General features: G+C 40.4%; 1 protein-coding gene across 1 annotated transcript; it reads right to left on the bottom strand.

Moving 5' to 3' along the window:
* Positions 1-574: 574 nt before the first annotated feature.
* On the bottom strand, positions 575-8,721 carry SRI (sorcin; the record flags this gene model as incomplete). Its single annotated transcript, XM_082015542.1, has 8 exons — positions 575-601; positions 1,247-1,305; positions 1,773-1,886; positions 2,047-2,194; positions 3,222-3,265; positions 3,998-4,067; positions 7,533-7,616; positions 8,671-8,721. The coding sequence occupies 8 exons, from the start codon at positions 8,719-8,721 to the stop codon at positions 575-577; spliced, it is 597 nt and encodes a 198-aa protein (XP_081871668.1).
* Positions 8,722-23,441: the final 14,720 nt, after the last annotated feature.

Below are 23,441 nucleotides of genomic sequence, written 5' to 3'. Positions count from 1 at the left end.
GTTGCATCACTGGAGTTCTGACAGGTAGTCTTATGCTCAGTGCATGGTGTCACAGACTTCATCCTGAAAATAGCTAGCTGTCAAAATAAGCCAAACTTACTGATGTTCTAACAGACTAGCATAAAATGATTATTCCAAAATCTCTTTCAGTTTGTACATGTGTCTTATGCTGTCAAAAACAAAAGAATATGTATTATCTTACGTCATAAACATGACACTGTTTAAGAATGAAAAAGGTAAGTTGCACTCCAGGAACTGGTTTTAGTGAATCACAGGAAAGTAAACACACTACAGAAAAATTTCATATCTGCGTAATTTGAGTTATATGTAGTGAATTGCAAGTTTATGAAAATAAAAACATCTTCAACAATCACAGGTTGAAAGTTGAAGACGACAGTGCATGAGTAGTTCGTCTTCATTGTCAAAACTAAAAAAAAATGCAAGTGTGTAAAGCAATACCTTCATAAAATATGCAATTTCCAATACTGAGATACACAATCATTGGAAGATTTGGCAAAGCAAAACACAAACTGGAATGTTAATCGTGATCATCCACAGCTTCCTTCCTTTTGATTTAGATGCTCATAACACACTGTATGAACTGAAAAAAAGAATAACCACTTATTAGATAGACGGTAGAGAACAAGTTTTCACTTTTTCTCCAGAATACCCATTGTCACTACCCTTTTCTGTAAAGAAGCTCAGTCCATGAACAACAAAGCTTTGAAACTAAATAGGAAAATTAGCTAATAGTTAATTAAAACAAAGCATCTCCTTAATAATAACAACAAAAAACCCAGGAACACTTGAATCTAGTGTTCTCCTTTTCTTGCACAGATGTGGCCAGGAAGCCAAGACCTATAAGCTTCACTGTGACTTGTGTCTGTCCCCATGGCACCACCCCAGCCTTTCCTGGGAAAAATGCCGACCAAGCCTTAAAACAGAAGGTGGCAAAAAAAGTCACAAAAAGTGATGTTGGCAAGCAACGTAGCCTCTTAGATTTTCTTGAGCCACACCAGTAAGAAGTCCAAACAAAAATGCACAACAACATTTCACAGAACTCTAAAATATGTGAAAAGTTTTTGAGACAATACTCGGCAAAACTCAGAACCTTTATGCTCTCAGGTAACACCATTAAGCATAGAGAAGACAGAAACAAACTCAAATCATTACTGTTCGTCTTCAGTTTTAAGTTTTTCTTCAGTTTTACGCTGTAACTTTAACTGAGTCCTTAAAGTTCACTTACATCATCATACTGGAAGTTCACAAAACCCTGCTGAGATGTATCCCTTCTTCTAAAACATTCTGCAAAAATGCATTGAAGAAAAAAAACAGAAACCAGTTAAGAAGAATTACAGTTAATATATTTGTTTAAAATGCACTGTACTTTCATTAAAGTCATTCATAAAAATGAATGAGAACTCATGAAGAATACTGCAATTCATTCCAAGACTTTATTTCCTGTTCTTCGTTTCTGTATTTATCAGATACAGCCCTTCATGTTCTGTTGATAAATAGTTTCCCAATTTTGAGAACGTAACTCTTCTAGTCTCTGGAATAAATGCTGCATTAGTTTTAAGACCATTTTTTAGTGGGGGTTTAAAAAAATAAATCTATAATTGTTCCAGTTGTGCCTGTAAACTCTATTGAAATAAACCTATTTTGTGTTACATAAAAGTTAAAAGTTGAACTTGAGGTAACTGAGTAATGAGATTTTATTAAATAAAAATGTATTATGGGGATGATCGTAACAAGGCTATAATCCAGCATACCAGTGAGAGCTCTGAGTTTCACACAGCAGGCAATGTAATCATCAAATGTAATCTTTCCATGAGTGCTGTATCGCCTTGTGATTGCCGACACTGCCTGTGGGCTCAGCCTAAATCCTATTTGAAAATAAAAAGTCTGTATTGAAAAGACAGGTAAGTTAACAGAATCCAACACATTTTTAACTGGAAAGATCATGGGTTAGTTACTGCAGGATGATAACTGGTACAAGGAAGTGCTGTAAGTCGGTGTCAGAAGCAAGAACATTTCACAACTTACCCATATTCATCAAGGCTTTCTCCAGTTCTTGACGATCCACCGTACCACTTCTGTCGTTGTCAAAACTTACGAAGTGTTGCTTCCAGCCATTGACCACAGCCCAGAGTTCTTTAAACTCATTAAATCCCAGTGTGCCAGACATATCCCTCTGATTGCAAAGCTAAGAAAAATATTTATCTTAAAAATTTTTTTAAAAAGCGCCCTCTCTTCAATGGAAATTTGTATTTTTATCATCTGTAGTTAAAAACTCTTTCCTGAAGGCCAACAGTAACAATATTTTACTATTACTGATTTTTCTGGTAGAAAACTAACTACAGCATCCCACAGCACGGACATAATACTACCAACCAAAACCAAAGCTCAGAGAACTTGCTCTCCCCATTTCTCAGTGAAACGTGATAAAACTATTTGCTCTTTGTGAATTTAACTTACTTCACATACTTCTCTTTTACCTGACGCAGTATAATTGTTACCAATAAAATAAACACCTGAAATAAAAACAGATGCCAAATTAAAAATTACTTGAAGTTAGAGTATCATCAGTGTTCTCATATTCTGAGTGGTTTGTTCCAGGTGAGCTAACAGCCCTTCTGGTTTCATTTCTGTTTTTTTTCAATAGCAAAACATTTGAACATGACAACTCAACTTTTGACTAAAACACTTCAAAGTTTCCAACCTTGTGCAGTATACCTAAGTCTTCCATAGATCCTACTGCTGAATGCCAGATACCACCTCATTAGATACTCAAACCTGATTCATTCAGGGAACAGGATTTAGGGGGACTGTATTCAGGCTGTGTAGTACAAATGCTTAATTCAGTAGGCAGGACATCTACAATGTCATCCAATTTCAAAAGCACAATGAGCGATTTGCACAACACTCCATTCTGGGCTGCCAGACCCGACTCTTCATACAATGGAGAAACAGTCCCCTAGGCTTGCAGGGATACCACTTGTTGTAAGAGGATCGGTCACCGAAAGCCTCATTTATTAGAATTATTATTTCATTCAGCAAAATGACTAAGAATGGAGTTTTGTAGTTCCCCAATTATAATGATCATAACACTTATCAAATAAGAGCTGAATGGTAATTACAAAGCATTTCCCAAATTCTGGGCACCTTCTCATCTCTGCTTATGTAATGTAAAAACGTTTACAATTCATAGTAAAGGATACATCCAGCATTGAGATCATGAGTCTGCAAGTCTCTACGTTGAAAGCTGTTTAAATTAGAAAAAGGAAAAATAAGTTACAAGAATGATTTTCAGTTTTGTCTAAACATAACAGTTTAAATTGCTTTTTATTATACACTGATAATATATTACAATGTATAAAATATTATATAATTGCTTCCACTGTACATAGCCATACCATACTTTGATCCAAGTAAGATTAATCATTTTTTATCATTACTTGTTAGAAAAGCTGACAGCAGACAACCTGGAGGCAATTCAAGTACTTAAAATTAATTTGCTCTTATCTCAATCTAAAGGTTTTGGGTTTCAGTCAAAGTGGTCATTTATATTTCACCACAGACACCACTTGAGGAAGCCAGTTTTACTCATAGAAGCTCAATTTTGTAAACTGAACACTAGGTGCCCAACAGAGGAGTCCCACCAGAGAAGTTTTGGGTCAGTATCAAAGCTCAATTGAGAAAACAAAGCAAAACATCTCTTTTAAGAATTGGCTGTCTGTTACAAAACACTGAAACTCTACAGCTCAGCAGTGAGGAACTAAGGGAGGCTGAGAAGGGAAGTCCTATATGCACAGAACTGAATACAGAGAATTTGTTTCAAGTAGCCCATGTGGAAAGAAAGCCCTTCCACCATGCAAACAAAAAAACCCCCAAACATCTGCAGAAGGCACAACTACAAGCATTTCTAGTAGATGGCATAAGAATTAGTATGCTTGAGGGCTGGGGTTGCTTTGGTTATTTTAAATCATTAACTTACGTTTATAAGCTCCTGCAATCCCTGACTGGGTGAGACATCTCTGTAGCTCATCAGCATCTATTTGTCCATCCTTTTAATAACAGAACATGTATCAGCTATTGTTTTAATTCCCTCTCCCAGGCTGGTTATTCCCAGTACCCACTCCCTTTGCAGTGGCATTAAATTAATTACCCCTTCAAAAAATAACTGATTACCTGTCCGCTATATGATAGAAATTGCTTTTTATAACCCATATCTGTAATGATGTTTCTTTCGTTGATATTTTTGCAATATGCATTAGCTTTCTCATCTAGTGATGTACTAAAAAATGAACAGGATCGGCAGGTTTGCTCTAAACTTAACTTAAAAAAAAAAAAAAGAACCACAAACCCACATCAAATATTGGTAGCATATACCCCAGAGTCACCCTAATAGAAACCAAGTTGCAAAATTTTGAACAGCAAGACAGCTCTCCTTAAAAGTACCAGTCTTAACTTACTCGGTATTGTGGTCGCTTTAGATTACATGTTTATGATCTCACTGCTACAGTACTGCTACCTAGAACCCAGATCATAAATACCCTCTTCTCAAGACAGCCTTAAGACTCATAAATCTAAAAAAACCCTGTTTTTTTTGAATACTAAGTTGTTAGCAGAACAAACAAAAGCAGAAAGCAAATTGAAAGAAAACCAAAAGAAACCCGGAAAAGATACCAATCTGCATGTTTGGAAAATGACTCACTTCCAGTGCATCCTGCGCAGGGCCAAATAGAGAAAGCAACTGCCAATTCATCGAAAGCAATGAGCTGTCAAAAGTGGTGCTGGAATTCTAGGTAACTTTCCTCAAACCCCAACATGAAGTTCGGTTCACACACAGTTTGAGTATAATATAACCTCATTCGAGGATGGAATATTATATCTGTAGATATAAAAAATGACCTGACTTTTGTAAAGCATTAAATAGGGAAAAGAGAGTTGCTTTATATTTGAAACAAATTTATTTGCCTCAGCATTTTCCTTATGTTTTCAAATTCAGTACGCATTTTTTCTTCTTCTTTTTAAGAAGAGAGATATGCTACTAAATGACATGGTAGGAATGGCACAGCCAGGCAACTTTCAGAAATGAAGTATCATTATTTATAGGACAAATAGTAGTTAATATGTTACATAATATTTGACAAGGTCTGAAAAAAAGATCAACAACATTTTGATTCTATGTGAAATTAATTGCAGCTAAACCCAAAACTGCTTCCAATCTACTCCATCAGTCTAACTATACAGATGTATATACAACTTAACATTCAGAGGACAATTAAAAAAAAAAAATAAAAGAAAAAAGAGATTTGAAATAGCATGCATATTAAGCAGCGAATCTCTTCAAAGCCCTTGTGTCTTCTGGAACAAAGGAAGGATCTGCATAACTTTAAAATAAGAAGGAAGACAGAAAAGCATGATTTGTAATCATGGTTAACATTATCAGAAAGATGCTTGGCTTTTTTTTTTTTTTTTAAGTAGAACTTAAGCAGTTAAACTAGACAAGGCATAGGGGCTTTGTGAACAGACTAAAAAAAGAAAAGTATTACTTCCTACAAAGACCGACTCAATTAATTTAATAAAGATTTGAAACAATACCTTTGACTTTCTTCTGTAGACAAAGAAAACTAATTCCTCAAATCTAAGACAAGATCTCTGTGGCAAACTACTTCACAGAAAGCTCAGAGATAACAGTATGTATTATATAGGCATAAAAACTACACAGAGAGCAGCAAACCATAGCCAAAAACTTTACTAATTCTACACTAAGTACATACAGAAGACCATGAGATGTAGCTTTTTACAGACTTGCACAGATGGCTGTAAAAGCAACTGACAATTTATATGGTCCATTTCACTGTCTGCCTGCAGGCTTTTTAGTTCTGCACAGCCACTGGTCTCTGAAACTGACTCTTCCAATTCCAAAGATAACATTTCAAAAGCTGCCCAGTTCATTTGAATAAGGAATGATTTCTAAGAGTAAAAAGTATTTAAGAGTACTAACTTGAGTACTCTTACTTAAGTGCTAACCGGTTCCCCAGCTTTCAGTGACCACGTCTCACTTGAGAAGCCTCGGGATGGTCTTATGCTTTGGTGAGGTCCAGCTCCTGCCACCTCTTCCCCACAGGGGTGCATCCTGTTTGCCGTTACCTCCCTTTCTCTTTACATCAGGCGCTTACTCATTTTTCCAGCATCAGTCACTGGCTCCACTGCCGATTCCTGGCACATCCAGGCGGCACCTGGGTGCAAAGGCATCTCAGCTGGCAGGCAGACTGTCAGCACCTTCAGCAGAGTTTAGCTTGGGCTCCACCTTACCTGAGAGGCCTGCCTCACTACGCGCAAGTCATTCCAGTGTTCTCCTTTACTACAAAAATACATAGTCTACATATTTTCATAAGCACAGTTAAAGAAGTAACATATAGATGGTAAGATGCATTATAAATTGAAAAGATTACCATAGAGAACAAAAATAACCCAAATTGCAATCTTAAACTGGGAATTTAAGTATCAGCTACTATTGCTGAATTCAAACTTTCATGTTGTGGTTATGTCTATCTGTGGATAACAGATCCAGGAGCAGAGTTTTAGATTTGCGCACACCCTAGAAGTGTGCAATAAATACATATGGCCAACACAGACAGAACTTTTTTGTTCTGTCTTATTTGACAGAATAAAAACAGCTGAGAACAGCTCAATAAACCTAACTTATCTGCTCCTAAACTTTGTAACATAGTTCAAGAACTACTTATTTCTAGTAACATGCATAATCACACAAAACCAATATATGACACAAAATTACATGAACGAAATTAAAAATGCTGTGCAGAATGACAGGAAAGTAAAAAGAAAGGCCTGAATGAAAGTTGAGAGTGCCTTTTCCTCTAAAAGAATAATCATTCTATCCTACCAGCAAACCCAGATATTGGCACAACTCAAGACTACTTTTCCATTTGTGAGTCTATTAAGATCATGTAACAATCTCTTTCTTATTAGCATGTCCTGCTCTCAGCCAGCCCATCTCCACGGCCCATACTTCTCATCGGTTCTGGCTTCTTTCTCCTGAAACTGGCAGCATTCCCCACCCAGAGCTGAGCCACGATTCAGTTACATTTCATGTAACTATATAGTCCCTGTACATACTTACATAGGAAATACAGCACCTGCATGCATACATGTATATATATACACATATGCTTATTGCAGGGGGGTTGGACTAGATGACCTTTAAAGGTCCCTTCCAACCCAAAGATTCTATGATTGACACACACTATATAGAAACTAACAGCATTATTTAAACTGTATAGGTACTGTGTGTGTATAGCTATATGGTACAGCTACACAGCTATATATAGCAGATAGGCTAAGTAAAACTATTGTATTTGTTGTTGTTTTTTTTTTTAACTTGAAACAACAATTTTCTTCACTGCAAATATTAGGCATTCCTCATTCCAAAAGCTAATGTAGAAATTATTCCCCAGGGGAAAAAAAAAATCCAAAAAATAAATAACATTTTATAACTTTACCTGCCCTGCTATGGCAGCAAAATAACCATACAGAGGATCCTGAGCTTGTCCAGGGAATGCTGGTCCTCCTGGAGCTCCTCCATACTATAGAAATCAAGAAGAAAATTAATTTTAAATCAATGATTCAGCTGTTAAGAAACTGCAGTGTTTGTACTTAAGAATCAACTTGTGTTTTTATAAATACACGCCATACAAAAAAGTCAAACCAACCAAACCAGAAATTTATTTTAAAAAAAACCAACAACCAACCAGCAAGACACAATCTTATTGATATACTCATTTATTATGAGTAGATCAATGTAAGACCATGCATAGAAGCAATCCACTGATCTACATACAGTATGGCATATCTCATCAAGGCTTAATTTCAGTCTGCTACAAGCAGAAAATGGGGTACTGAAGACAAAGGCACTGCAGATATTTCTTTTCACTTCAAAAAAGTTGTGCAAGACAGATCTCTAGGGAAAATACTTGGAAGAAAATGCATTAAGCATGGAAATTTTTAAATAAAATGGATTCTTAAGTGAAAACCATGGAATGACAGAAGTTAATCCTGTTTGACCGAGCTGAACCAACAATCTGTGTAACGGAGTCTGTACCCATCTTTTGCCAAGACAGGAATACGCCTATTTTGGAGAAGGCCGGAGCTTGATCAGGCGTACCTCGTTCTTCCAAGCCGCTTAGCCGTTTACTGGCCCCAGGCAGCGAAGACAACTTTACACAAGGTATCGGAGATACACCCCATCGGGGGATGGGGCGAGGAGCCGACGCGGGAGCGGACCCGCAGAAGCGACTGTCGCCCTCCCGCCTCAGAGAGCCCCGTGAAGCCGCTCCTGCCCACGCCAAAGGGCCGAGAGCCGCGCTCCTCCCAGCTCCGCCGGAGGCCCCGCGGCCGGGCAGAGCCACGGTGGGCCGGCAGGGTGCCGAGGCGCCCCTCACCGCGGTCGGGACGGCCCGGAGGGCGCCTCAGGGAAGGAAGAAGGGAAGGGGTGGGAAGAGGCCGCGCCGTTCCAGGCGCCATCGTCCGCGCCTCAGCCAGGCTGACCCGCCGCCGTAGCGGCACGGAGCCCAGGCTCAGCGCGGCCGCGCCCCGCCGGCCCCGCCGCCCGGGCTCGGCGCGCCTCTAGCCCCCGCTTACCCCGCCCTGGTAGAAACCACCGCCGGGCACCGGCTGCCCGGGAAACGCCATCTTCAGCTGGTACCTGCCCCTGCCAGCCCAGCCTCGCCCGGACGCAGCCACCCGGACAGGAAGGGGGGACCGGGACGGGCCGCGGGCTCACGCAAAGGGCTCGGGCTAGAAGCTCTGCCACCCGTCGGCGGCAAACGGCTGCCGCCAGCCAGCGGGGCGGCCGGGCAGTGCAAGGCAGCGCCGTGGGAAGATGAGGGACCACTCCCTTCCCATGCACCCCCCCCCCCCCATCGGGGTGGTACAGGCCGCAAGCCCGGAGGCGTTTCTTCCTCCCCGCGGCGCCTGGGCGGCGTGGCGCTGCTGCAGGGCTGGCCCGGGCTGCTGCGGCGGCGTGGCCCAGCCCTTTCGCTTTCCCTTTCCCCTGCCTTTTCCGTCGCTGCCGGTGTTGGCGGGGCGGCCCCGTCAGCGCGGGGCCTGCTGCAGTCGTTGGAGGCTGCGGTGTCAGGCCCGGGCCGGTGGAGGCGGAGGGGAGCGGGTGCGGCTCGCCGGCGGGGTGCCCCTGCCAGCGGGGTGCCCCTGCCAGCGGGGTGCCCCTGCCAGCGGGGTGCCCCTGCCAGCGGGGTGCCCCTGCCAGCGGGGCGCTGCGCCCGGCGCAACCGCCGCCCAGCGAGGCAGGAGCGGCCGCGGGAAGCCCAGAGGCTCGGGGCTGTTGCGGCCGCCCGCAGTGCCAGCCCGGCAGCGGCGGTGTGCCCGACCCGCCCCGGGGCTGCTGCTCCTGTGGAAGCGGTGGTCTGCGTTGCGCCGTTACCCACGGCGGCGTGTGGAAAGCGCTGAAATTGCTCACCGGTGAATCGCCTGTGTCCATGTCAAATTATTTTTAAATCTGTGACTTAGGAAAAGGTCGTAAATCCCATGAACGCAGCAGTTCGCGCGTATATATCACGTGTGTCGCAGAATGCATCATTACGTTTCACAGGTCTTCCTCGCTTCCTCGTGCTGCAGCTTTCTCTTCGAAGTGTGAACACCTATCCCTAGTCCCAAAGACGGAGAAAATAGATGCGCTGCACAGCTTTCTCTTGGGTCTGTAGGTCCAAATTCTTCCGGAGCAGGAGCGAGCAGGGAATGCCAGCGTCCCGCTGGAGCTACGAAGCCCTTTCATGCTGGGTCCCACCACAGTGCTCGGGCTGAGACCGCTCTGGTTTTGGAGATGAGCTGGAGGAACCTCAGCTTTGATTCAACAGCCTCCTCCAGGCTAGAGGAGCTCACCGGTACCACCCGTGTTTTAATCCTGCTGGCTCTGCATTCGCTTCAGTACCTCCGGAAGCAACGACATCTGAAATGGACACAGCTTGGACTGAGCTGGACTTCTTATTTGCAAAGTATTAAACTTCCTCATGTTGAGAGGTATTTCATGAAGTTGCAAGCGGATGAGAAATTACTTGCTAGAGTCTGTATGACTGAAACGAATTACTGATGAAGATCTTGCAGAGTAAATGGTCTACTGTCAGAAATTTGAAAGTGTAACATTTTATTTTCTGTTTGTTAGCATAATTTCTGAAAAACTTTATAAATTTGTGTAGGACCTTATTAATTTAATCATGCTAATTTATAGTAAACTTTTCATTAAGAGTGAGTCATCCTGCTCAGCTTCTAAGTCATCCAGTGAAGAGGACTTCCAGACAATATCTATATAGCATATATTTTTGTTATTTCAGTGCCAATTACACTGATACTGTTAATAGTTTCCAGTAACATGAACACAATTAGTGTGGTGTTCTGTGAAATTTAATGTTCAACAGAGTTGCCAAATGAAAGAGACAAATCATTATTTAATACCTTCATCACACAGGATAGCATATACAAAGCCCATCTTTCTGGGGCAGCTGAGAAATATAGTGAATCTGGCTAGCTTTTTGTCTTAAGAAATACCTGTCTCACAAGAGTATTTGAATAAGCATCTGTTGATATCAAACTGTGTAGCAGTCAAATAATTTTATTTACCAAACTTAATCTATGTGCAATGTAGGTTATTGGAGACACTGCGTTGAACCTTGTTAGAGTATATATACTAATGCTGGGCAAGAAGCCTTCCTAATTAAAATAAGATATAGGTACAGTGATAAAAATATTAAAGGCTGGAAAGATAGAAAATAAGTGGCAAAGAATATAAGTGATACGTTTTGAAGAGTTATACAGTGATAAGCAAAATGTCAAATGGTATATATGTATGGCCAATAGCTTAAAGATAATAGGAAGGACTTTTTAACTGCATTAGTGAAAAAAAACATATAGTATGCAGACCAGTTGGTAAATAAAGATGCTAAAACCGTACAACTGTAGCTGTATAAGAAAGGTAGATGTGTTTCATAAGTTTTTTTTTTTACTTGAACTCAGCATAAATACCTAGTCATCCTCCATTTGCAGTGCTTCTACTGAGACTACTGGTGATGAACATTGCACTCAGTAGTTAATATTTGCAAGATTATTTAAATTCAACCACACATCAGCAAAAGAGCTAGGAGACAGATATAACAAAGTGTTGTATTTTGTATGGTTTGTTGGGTAGGCATTTTGTTTGCACTGGTGCATTTGTTTTTTCAGTTTTATCTGAGGAAAAGGAAGGCTAGAAAGGAAGGCTATTCGAGGAGACTAAGGAGTACACATCTGCCTTCTGAAGGGCTACTGAGCTATGGAAACCTTTTAAGTTACAATAAGATGATAGCATTAGAAATACGCCAGTAAGAAATCTGTGTAGAATAAATAGCTACTGATTTTGCAAATCTCAAAGAATATGTAATCCCTCTATTGGGAAAACTGAAGTCAAGCAACACAATGCTATCTGTATTGCATTTTTTTGAGATAATTCAGTATATTTTCCTAAGAAAACACCTAAGTAAAATAATTCTGTTTAGAAAATGAAAATTACATGTGCAGTTTACATTCCATAGCTTTTGCTAGATTCTTTGTAACAGGATGTTAAGGAAGAATTCAAAATGGAGCTACAGTAATAGCATTACTGCCTTAAAATCTGCTCACAAATCACATTCATTATATCAACCACACTTCCTCACAGCAAACAAAGGCTAGCATAAACCCACTACAAGTCACACACTTTCTGCTTGCCCATCTTCTCTCCCTCTGCCCTGCTAAGTCTGGGTGTGTTTAACCCTGACGTGAACTCACACATAATGTGAGAAATCAACCACCATGAACTGAAAGCCTTGAGCCACACGATGCTGCCAGTTACGTTCCCATCTGGTGTAGTGGCTGGGAGCTCGGTGGCAGCGTGCTGAGGTGTCACGCTTCCCTGGCAAGCCGAGTGTGGCATTTGTCCTTTCCAGAACTGCAGTAAAAAAAACCTAGGGAGGAGACAGGGAATTAAAACATAAATATTGAATTTCCTGAAGTGTTTACTTAGCACATCTGAAGGGATAAAAACTTGAGAATAAGTGTATTACTTAAGGAGGGACAAAAAATAGTCTTCTTAAGCTTTTAATTGCCATAACTTGAGAAGAAGCATAAATTCAAACAGTGGAAAGGCAAATACAGTGCAGACCAGATATCTTTAATATCATGCCTCACTTGGTGCCCAGAATGAATGGTGCTCCACTGTTCTGCTGCTTTTTCTTCTCGTTGACATCACCCTTTCTTTTTCTATTTCCTGCACATTATTTATGCTCAGTTCTGCAGCCAGTTATTTTGTTCAAGGATTTTCTGTGATAGCCAAATTTTATGTTGGAATAATCAAATAATGTACTTTCAAGCAGCGGGGACAGGGGAAGGCATTTCTGTCACTTTATAGGTAAAGAAAGTATGAAGATTAAAATTTTCTATAATTTTTGATTGTCCAGTTTGAGCTACCTCAAATTTTCTGCAACACTGCATGACTTCCAGACTTACTTTTCCCTCCCAGCTCCAACCTCTTTAACAGGTGGTTCAGTGGTGTCCAACTTCCTTACTCCATACTCCTTCCCTTCTTTGTTTCCTCTGTTTGTTTCTAATTCAGCATTGTGGGAATTCTTCATCACTCACTGGGCATCAGCAAGAGTATCACTGAAGGCCTAAGACAAGGTAACCTTACTTGTGGATGGTGGAGCTAGTGAGGTTTTGATACTGAGATTTTTGAGGCTAACAGTCAGCTTTTATTCAATGCAGTACAATAACACAATTTACCACATCTGTTTCATTATAAATATAGCAGTTTGTGCATTCCCCAGGCATGAGTTCTTTACAGAACTAAAGCTAAAATGCAGTTTTTCAGTAACAAGATTAATTTCTAAGATCTTGCAGCTTGCAGTTGGATGGTTCCCAAGATGGTCTTTAACTAAAATTATAATTACAGTATAAAGATATGTGAAGATAACAGATATACATGCTTGTGACTTGGAAAAGACACTTAGAATTCTGCTTACTTTGCATATCACTTTACAACTGATCTTTATTTCTTTACCCCATACCTGATTTTAAAGCCTTCAGTACTGAAAACTTGGATCATTTAAAACAAATTGATGAGAACTAGGACAAGTCATGCAAGCTCCTTTAATCCTTTGATTGAATAACATGGGATCAGGATCCAGATCTGCTCTGTTTTGTCCAGACAAAAGCCACAGTATGAAAATGAACTGTGTATAAATGATTGCAGCACAGAACAAGTTCAGCAATGAGGCATCTGATTCCCTCTGTACAGCACTTTTTGCAATCATATGTGTCAGCGTATATGTTCTGATATAGATCAGAATACGTGTTTTGCTACTTTACCTTCCAATAGGGTAGGACTCAGCTGTACTGGCTGGAAGATGAGCATTAACGTGTAAAACTCTCAGGTGCAGATGGAAAGAAAGTGCTGCGAGCCTGATTCTTCTAAAGGAGTGTCATGGGTATCCAGCTAAAAGAGGGTATTCCTGGTTCCACTCCCTATTTTCTGAATTATTTCATTAAAAACTTGCAGCCATCTAATGAAAAAATGGACAAATACTCATGCAGGCCAAGCCTGAAATGCATAATCTGTGGGCTAAAGAAAGAGATCTGACTTGTTTGTTCTCTCGGTTAAATTTTCAGTTGCACAGTGGCTTTGTTGTAGTATGTGAGCTGAAGCATGTTTTTTTACAAAATTCCCTTGAGCTAGGAATTTAAAGGACAGTTTGTTCTTAGGTAGCCTAAAATAATTTCTGCCACTTTGTGGGTGAAACCTCAAAGCATTAGGGGTTAGTTATGCATTAGTTACGCAAAAAAATGGCATTGTGCTGTTCTCCCCACCATGTTTTGCAGTGAGCTCAGTTCTGCCAAGTGATCCAGTCAGAGGATTTAGGAATTATGCTCTGAGTACCAAAATGGTGGTAGGTGGGAAATAAGCTCATAGCTGGTTAGTCAGCCGTGGGGCAGTACTTCTGTGCAGAAAACCAGCATGTAGAGCATAGAAATGGTGCTTCAGGTGTCTAAATTCTGTGATTGTCACCCATTAGGTGCCTGATGTCCATTTAGGCTCTCATTCTTAGCTCCTAAGTTTCTTGAGAATCTGGGAAGATAGAGTTTATTCTCTCCATGTTTAGTGCTTGAACTGAGTTGACACCACTGCAGTGCTACCAGAATTCATCTCCGTTTGCTGATCTGTAATTTCCATAATCGATGAGACTGGCAGAATTGCTGGGAAAGGTCTTGGGCTGGTTGGCATGTGACTCACATAGTAGAAGTGGCATGCAAATAAACAACTCCAGGAAAATAAAGTCTATTTTTTATTTGCTTGCTTGCTTAAGACCCTCACTACCACATAGGATGCAATGGAGTTTCTAGCAGTTGGGGAAATCACAAGTTTCAGCATGCCTGGAGTGAAAGAGGTGTGCCGCACCCTGTGGAGAAAAATCACCTTCCCGATCATGATGTCTCCTCTTGGTGCCTGTTTTGGTTACTGTTTCTGTTCCTGCATGGGGTGTGTGTTGAAAATTCCTCAAGTATAGCAACAGACATCCCCAAGCGGCCAACATGAGATGTATTTGCTGTTCCTCTCACAAAATTTTATGATACTTGAGTACACTCTTAAAGCAATACCAGTGAACACAAAGTTTCTTCCTCTAGCTGTGGCTTTTGTCAATATTTTTGCTCACATGTATAGTCCACACTTGTCCTGGTTTCAGCTTTTCAGTTTTTCCTAATTCCTCATATTAGCTTTTTTGCTCCCTTTGTTTTGTTTCTTACAACTTTTCAGAGTTGCTAAAGATTGAAGGAATCAGCCTGTTGCTGTCCCAAAAAGTGCCCACCAGATGTCACACTGGTACTTCCAACACAGGCGCATCAGCCCCTGCTTGGTGGCTTTCTAACCTATACCCGGTTTTTACCACATACAAATCTAAGCTCTGCCAAAGGTAGAAATGGAAACCACCTCGTCAGGCCTCAGGTACCTGCTGTGGGAGCGGCTCCTTGGGTCTCGGTGCTGATCTCCAATAGGAGCTGTAATATTCCTGAGCCATTCTTTGTGCCAAACTCCCTTTTAAAATATCTAACAGTGGTTTAGGAGTTTCTATATAGGTTTTCTATTGGAAAAAATGTAGCATAGGTCCATATTTTTGGAAAATCTTCAGCTAAATGTTTGGGTAAGATAGTTCTAAATAACTAGATTGGTTAAGCAGTGTAATTTCTAAAATTACCTATAAGACTGCCACTTAAAATATTCCATTTGCCATATTTCATATGAACAATGTTTATGTATGTCCCTGTGTTTATAGGAAGAATTTTTCTTCCTCTGTTGTGGGTAAGAATCTTTTTGTCCACCTAGAAGGAGTGAGCACTATCTACAAATGAGGTCATGATTTCTCAAGTATTAAGTCAGAAATCGTTAGCCAGCTATGTATAATAATGTATCAAAACATAGTCATGTTTGATGCATCAGACTTCAGGACATGGTACATGGCTATCAGGACAGCTGAAGCTGTACAGATTGTTCTCATTTCAGGTTTGTCAGTTCTCTTGTACACTTTTTTTTGTTGTTACATTGATGCTTCTTTCTTGTCCAGTTCTTTCATAGCCGAGTCCTTTCATATGTTGTTAATATGTACATTATAGATGATTCTTCCTTATTCTTTCAGTAAAATGATTAGAATTCAGGAAAATAAAATAAGGGTTCTACATCACCTTTCAGTAAAAATATCCACGTTTGAAACTATGCATAGGGCTTATGAGAAAGCAAAAGGGCGAAGAGACCAGATGGGCTGCCAGTTGCTGTACTCTGTGCTCCAATAAGTTTAGGGCTCTCTCATTAAAAAAAAGCTACTGAACTTTATTTTTCTTGCTGTTCTAATAACTGTATATTGTCATTAACAGCAACACATATTTTTATATAATATACCTGCTCCAGGAAGCTTTACAGGTGCTAATAGTCACTTGCTGGTTTGTATTTGTGTTGTGCACGCTTGACGTATTACATCCAGGAATGAATTGGCCTTGAGCTGTCTAAGAGTACTCTGCAAGTTTACAGCAAAGCTTTCTGATTCCCTTTGAATTTTATGTAAGCAAAAGTTAGAGCAATCGGTTGGTGGCAGCAAACACTAAAAAAAAAAAAGGCACTTTGAAGCTTGGAGCTGCTCTCAAATGTGGGAGCCCAGTCTGGGCAGTGTGGCTCCCATGGCTGGCTAAAGCCCTTCTGAAGCCAACAAAACTGTGGATAAGCAGAGTCATCTCCACACTCTTCTGGATTAGTGTGTTTGTATAACTCTCTAAGGATATTCCCATTCTCTTCCCTTTCTGCTTTCATCCACAGGTTTGTGTCTTTGTTCATTTCTGCTGTTTTTCATATTAGCTCTCATATTAGCTAATAACTAGTATGGCTTTCTGGGGATTTAGCTTAAGCTTAATACTTCCAAATCTAACACTGCAAAGGATTGTCAGCCTTTCACATCATACATACATCACAAAATTGATCAAAACTAGTGTTCACATAATTTTCTAGAGTGGAGGCTAATGAAAATATTAAAGACTGGGAAAAAACCCTAAAAGCCATAGTCTAATAAAACTGCAAACATATTTAGGGGAAAGCCAACTCCACAGTAGTCCTGACGTGTAAGATGGATATATGATAGCATATGACCATGATTATCTTGGATTTTAGGGGCCGCAGTTCTCCACTGATAGTGGGCACAGTGAGTTACACCTGCATAGTCCTGTTTTGCACAGGGACTTAGGATGGTGCAAAGACTGAATTGGTGAACAGTCTTGTGAAGCTCTCTGCTGAGAACCTGCTTGGGAGTGGAGGTCACAGGTATCTGTCTTCGTGCTTGTAGAAGTGGCCAGGATTTTCTATCTGAGAAGTAAATAAGTCTGCTTCCTCTGGAGGTTTGCTTTCCTTAAGAAGTGAGTTGGGGGGGGAGGTGGGTGGAGAATGAGTATGGATTAAGTGCTTTATTTTGTTTCCCTCATGAGCTCTGTTAATAAAACTAGTCAGAAAGCAATTCCCTGCCAATACTGCCCTCTTCCTCTCTGGAGTAAAACATGGAGGCATGTTAAGAGTTATGGTTGTCCTGGATGAAAGATCTGATTTTAAAAGTTGTCTTTAGATATACATTAAGTATGAGTACTTTGTTCCCAAAGAAACAGACTTGATTTTCTTCTGATGCAGGAGTTAGAGCTCAGGGTGTCAACAGTGGTCAGGTGCCTCTGATTCTGTCTACCTTTGAACACTTCTCTTTATCTCCTTCGAAACAAGACTTTTTTTCCTCCTCTGAGTCCTTCCACTTATTTAATTTGTAAAATCTTTAGGTAGAGCTTCCGTAATTCAACTAATTACAGCATGAATATTCAGCAGAAGTAATCTTATTTAAGCATTTCTTACATCCAAGATTGGGATTTAAGGCATGTTCACAGAGTGCATTAGCACTGCACCTAGTTCTTGCCCTGTGATCCCTTTTGTAGCTTGCTGCTTCTGCCATAGGTAACAGATTGAATTTAATTAGTTTATTTTATTATTATGTATTTTCTAAAAACTCATCATCCCTACTTAGGAAGTTGTTGTTACTGTATTTTCCACTAAATTTATTTTTACTGTTTTTCCTGGCACGTCTTTGACAGAAACAGTGTTTGGACTGATCACTGAAACTTCTTTCCAGATAGCTAAGGGGAAAATCCCTGGCTCTTATTTACACATACTCTGTGCTTGTGCTAGAGTGACCTACTTAAGAAACTCTCCACTTTTTTTCTCTTCTTGTAACCGTGTGGGGAAAGAAGCAGATGATGAAACAGCATGATTGTTTTTTCATTTGTCTGTTCTGAGGAAGTCTCCGAAGAATAAGCAAAAGGTATGCAAGTGGTAGCATTCACACACTCAGTCCCACATTTTAAAGGATAAACAAGCATTTTGTGATGCAGTGTAACCTTCTGTATTACACAGGAAATTAACATTTCATCTAATGCTGGTGTCCCTATGCCAAACTCAGTGACTTAGGCTTGAATAAAGCATCCACACCAGAATCGATGTTTGATCTAATGTTTGCAAGAGACAGTGAATCCACCCATGCTAAAGAATACTCACCTGATAACATGAGGATAATTATTCTCACTGTTTTTGTCTTTAAGGCACAACCAGAAGGTTTTTAATCTAAATTTGTATGGCTTTGACTAAGCATTTTTGTTTTGCATCATTCTCACACTGGGATAATGATATTTGATACTGGTGCTCTGTCTCTCTAACGATTCTAATACTTCTCCTAACCTAAGTATTTACAGCTTATTAGTCTTCATGTTTTTTTTCTTTGGAAAGAGAAGTTGTAATGGAGCCATATATTGCCTTATGTGTGTTCTTTGAAAGCAAGTGCAACAGCATCAAATGTCAAATACCTAAACCTGGGAAGAATTGAACAAGTTTCTTTACGTTCAGCCTCTGGGTAGAGTGATTTAAATAGAGTTGCACCTTTAAACCAAATCAAAGCTGCCTAAGTACACTTGTGGTTTTATCTGAAGCTTATGTGATACTCCCTGTATGCTTCTCACACCTGCTGCTCTGTTAAACAGTCCCAGAGTTGCATATGTTGGTATAGCGTGTATTTTTTTCTGCTGTTTCATAAAAGAGATGAGCCGCTCTTCTTACAACCTAAAAGAGACATGCCCACTTCTCCTGTTGCTGGATTGTGAAATTTCATCAAGAGGATAGTGACCTAGGTATGTTTTATTGCATTCACCTCTAACTTTTTTTCTGAAATGAATGAATTAAATTCCTGTAGTCTGTAAATGTAAGCAGTATTTCCAAATTCTTACACCATTTTTGGTGTAATGGACTTTTCTCCAGAGTTTTCATTGTCCCTTTCACAGTGTGAAACAGTACACAGCCACTGCTCCCTGCAGCAATCGAGTAACTTCCCTTCCCTGTACATCTGAAAATCACAAGACCATGTTAGATCTTTCTCCTGTCTTCCCTTTCCTACTCCCCTAGCGTATTTGAACATGGTCCATAACCCTTTCCAGTAGGCCCTCTGTGACCGGTTTTCAGCCGGTGCTTTCCAGGCTACACCTCCTTGGGCTGGAAGTGTGGCATGCAGTCTTTGTTCCTCTGCAACAACCTTCTGCAGAGCTGGAGTCAGTGGTGCCGTGGCTGAAAATGCACCATTCATTGAATTGTTTCCGTGTGTATCTGTCCTCATTGCTCATAGGGATTTCTAGGGTAATAGAGCTTGCACATTTCCTCAGCAGTGATCTTATGTTTGTTCAGACTTGTTATGTGTAATGGTGGGCCTGCAACTAGTTCCTGAGAAACTCCCTAGAAACCTGCATATGTGGTAGTTGTTCTCCATGTGAATTTGCCAGAGTAGGCTACAAAACCTGTAATCCTGCAGGTATCATACTAGCTGTTTTCACAGTCTTATTAACAAATTTTTATTAGCATTTTTTTTTTTGTGAAATTATGTTCAAGTTTGAGATTATGCACAGTGACTGTTAATAATTTTAGCTTTTGGCTTCATTTAGGATTTTAAAGTGTAAAACAGAAAAAAGTTGTGGTTGGAAATACCTTGAACCTTTCATTGCCATCATGAAGAGACTTTAGTGTGTGGTTGTATTTCTACATATGCAGTAGGACCAGTATGATTTATAGTTCTCCATAAATATATATATAATCACACTTTTTTTTCATACACCTGAGCTTCTTCTCTGGGGTAATATATATGTTCCATATATAGCCACCATTCTGGACACTTCAGGTAAGTCATGGAAATCATAAAATATGTTGGCTGAATACTACAGTTAAAAAAAAATCAGGCTATATATATATAATTATATATATTGAAGTGAGGGTAATCAGCTGTCAAAACAATTTGCCAAAAGTTGTGGTGAGTTTTCTAATATTTAAATCCAGTTCAGCAGTTCTTTCAGAACATCTTTAATTTAGGAGTTTTCAGCCCATTTTAATGGATTACCTGCCAGCAATAGCAAATGGTAACTAGAATAAAACTGCATGTTGTCAGGAAGCTTAAACTTTACAGCAATCTGCATTACTGTTGGAAATTTGTACGGGTTTGTGAACTGAAAAATATGACAACCCCTGATAATTCAGAAAGGAATTAATTCAGGCAGTGTCTACTGCCCGTGTTCTTCAGTAAGAGAGAATAGCTAATCACAGGGTTGCCTTCTGGCTCTCTAATCTGTGAAGCTCCTCGTAATTAGAGGACTATCCTCAGCTTCAGGAAACCTGTGTCCAATTCCTCTCCTTGCCTCTGACTTTCTACGTGATGTTGTATGAGCCACTGACACAGGGATCATTAAAGAAACTTGGGATATGTCTGTGATGACAGGTGTGAATTGAAGTGTCAGCTTCTTTGTAAAAGACAAGGAAGGCTTGGCTTTGCCACGAAACTTGGGTGTTTGTTTGTTCAAAGAAGGCATGCTAGAAGATATTCAGTGGTTCAAGGTATTCAGTGATGCTTGGGTTTTCAGTATTGTCTCAAAAGTCAGCATGCAGCTGCACAAGCCCCTTCATCCCTCTCAGACTTCTGTAATGGGACAGGAGGTGTCCCTCAGGCCCTGGCAAGATTTGGTGTCTTAACCTGTTGGATTTATTTGTCTCAGAAATGCTAGGCAGGCTTGATAGTAAAACAAGACTGGAGTTTCTGCAGTGTGACTTGAGGTTTGACCTTTAGATCAAGCCAGTTAAAGGTGGGATTTGGTGTCCAGTCTTTACTTATGGGATTGGAAAACAGAAGCTACAAACAAAACAAACAAACTATAATCCTGTATGTATTTAACATAATTCTCTGCACCCATTCCCTCTAATTGCCTGGGCTGGTTCTGAGGGGTGGGGACACTGTGTCGGTTTTGTCCTGGGCCTCCCGAAGCTCTGGTTCATCGCTAGCCAAGAGGGGAGGGGGAAGCTGCCCTGTCCCTTCCTTCCTCCCACGGACTACTCCTCTGGCCACCTCCTCAGGTCCTCCTCACCCTGTCCAGCTCTCACTTGTCTTCTTCATCAAGTATTGTAGGGTTTAATTTGTTTCAAATTTTCATGCCATGTTAATGTTTTGCACTTTCTTCAGTGAGATCCTGTGTTTGATTTTGCTTCGGTTCTTTAACTATAAAATGAGGTGGTAGATGCCCCATCTCTGGAAACATTCAAGGTCAGGCTGGACGGGGCTCTGAGCCACCTGATCTAATTGCACATGTCCCTGCTCATTGCAGGGGGGTTGGACTAGGTGACCTTTAAGGTTCCCCTCTAATCCAAACTATTCTATGATTCTATGATTCGAAGGTGATGGTGTCTCGCACTGAAACAGAGCAGTCCATTAACCAGTCTCCATCTGACTGGCATCTGTCCTGGTTCTTTTCCTCCAGGGAAACAGTTTTTTCCAGCTCACTAGTGAGCCATGTAAGTCCTGTGCCTGAAGCACAGCTGGGTTTGCTACTGCTGCTGCTCAACAGCGAGTGGCCTGGTGTGGAGTGGCAGCTGCCTTTGAAAAGGTTGCTGTAAAGGATGAGAAAATACGCTGATTTGTACCAATTTGGACTGGGGAAAGAAGGCTATGGTGGGACCCTAAAACCTTGGGTGGAGTCCAGGGCTGCTGAGATCAAATTCTTTATTTAATTATTTGTAAGGTACTGAAATAATTGGTACCATGCAACCAAAAATGTATGGCATTTTCTGTCATAGACACAGTAGGAAAGAAGAAAAGCAGATTTGTGTTTTTCCTTCTTTCCTTCCTTCTTTCCTTCTTTCCTTCTTTCCTTCTCTCTCTCACATTCTAATAAATTTTTTACTTTTGTTCCGTATACTTTTCTCCAGAATGATTCTTTGAAAATACTTCCCTCCGTCTATGCCAACACTCAGTCATAGATAATCTGTCTCAAAGATGCCTGTTCTGGGACATTCTGTTTTGGTCTAGCAGTGTTAAACCACTTGTGTCCTGCAATGATAAGCGTGTTACAATAACTTACATTTTTTCATTTTTCATTTATCTATTTTCTGAAGTCTCTAGAGAGACATTTATAGAGACTACACTTTCTCATCTTCCATAAAACTGGGGAAAAAAATAAATGGATAATAAACTAGGAAAGGCCTCTGCACTGATGCTTAATAGCTTGAGTCTACTGCTTGCAGTTAAGCTTTTCCTCAATTAAATCTGAGCAAGTGTGAAGAGAAGCAAGCACAGTGAAGGGGCTGTATTTGAATGAGCCTCAAATGATAAGCAAAGCTGGATGTGGAAGCAAAAAGAGAGGAATAAAATATGTGTGTGAAGCCATATAAACAAAAAATTACCGCTTCTGATTTGCAGCATTTGGAGACATTAGCTAAGTTTCATGCAATTCTCTGAGATCTGTGCATTTCCTCTCCAGGGTCTGCAGTGTATTTTTTTGTAGCACTGAGGTTCCTTATAAGAAAATAATATGTCAGGGGTCTAGTCTTGCCAGAGCTAATATTTATGTCAACCCTGGATTCACAGACTTAAGAACATTAAATTAATGCAATGTGCAACAGTAAGAGATGTGCTGTTTTTCTTATCAAGGTGATACATATATAAAAAAAATCTTGAGGACTGTCAGCTTCCTCCAGGGAGCAAATCATTCATGTTAATGTCAGGAATTAGAGATACAAATGGAGATTCACAACAGAAGCATGTATAACGCAGAGGAAGAAAAGAGTCTCTGTAGGAGGGAAAAGCTTCCATAGCATGTGCAAGAGAAGCTGCATTTAGGCTATTACGGGAGCACCAAAGTTTATTAAATATGTTAATCATAGTATGGAAGAGCAGCTGAACATAGATTGCATAGTTCCTGTGAGTGTTCGTACTATTCACCAGTTCATTATTTGGAGTAGTGAATCAGAAAGGCTCACCGACGTTTGAGACAAGAGATGATCTTCTCAAATCTTGTGTCTGATAGGAGGTAACAAGAGCGAGGCCGCAAAAACTGACACGCTGGAAAAAAGAGGCTTTCTAGACTGGGTCATGAACAGCCATGTCTTGGAGTGAGAGGTGACTGTTAGATAAGGCAGAGAAGGTTGAAAGAAGGTCATGCTGCAGAGCAAAAGTAAGTTGCAGATCTCAGGACCTGCAGTGTGGTGTGGTGGAACTGAAGGGAATTGCTCAGACCTCTGTGGTTCAAGATCCTGCAGTAGCCGTGGTGTCAGCTGCAACCCAGTGTGTCTCTGACACCCCATTACTGTCTCAAGACCTAAGTAAATCTGATTAATTAAAATACTTTATTTTCATTAAGTGCATTTTTTTCATTGAAATAGATATTCCCTAAGTATAACAAAAAGGCAAAAGGAAGTTAAATTAGTCACATCGTGCAGGATGTAGAGGTCTAAAGATCATACTATG

The sequence above is a fragment of the Phaethon aethereus genome (assembly GCF_964289735.1).
Source record: "Phaethon aethereus genome assembly, chromosome: 2".
Classification (NCBI taxonomy): domain Eukaryota; kingdom Metazoa; phylum Chordata; class Aves; order Phaethontiformes; family Phaethontidae; genus Phaethon; species Phaethon aethereus.
This window is presented reverse-complemented; position numbering and strand designations above follow the sequence as displayed.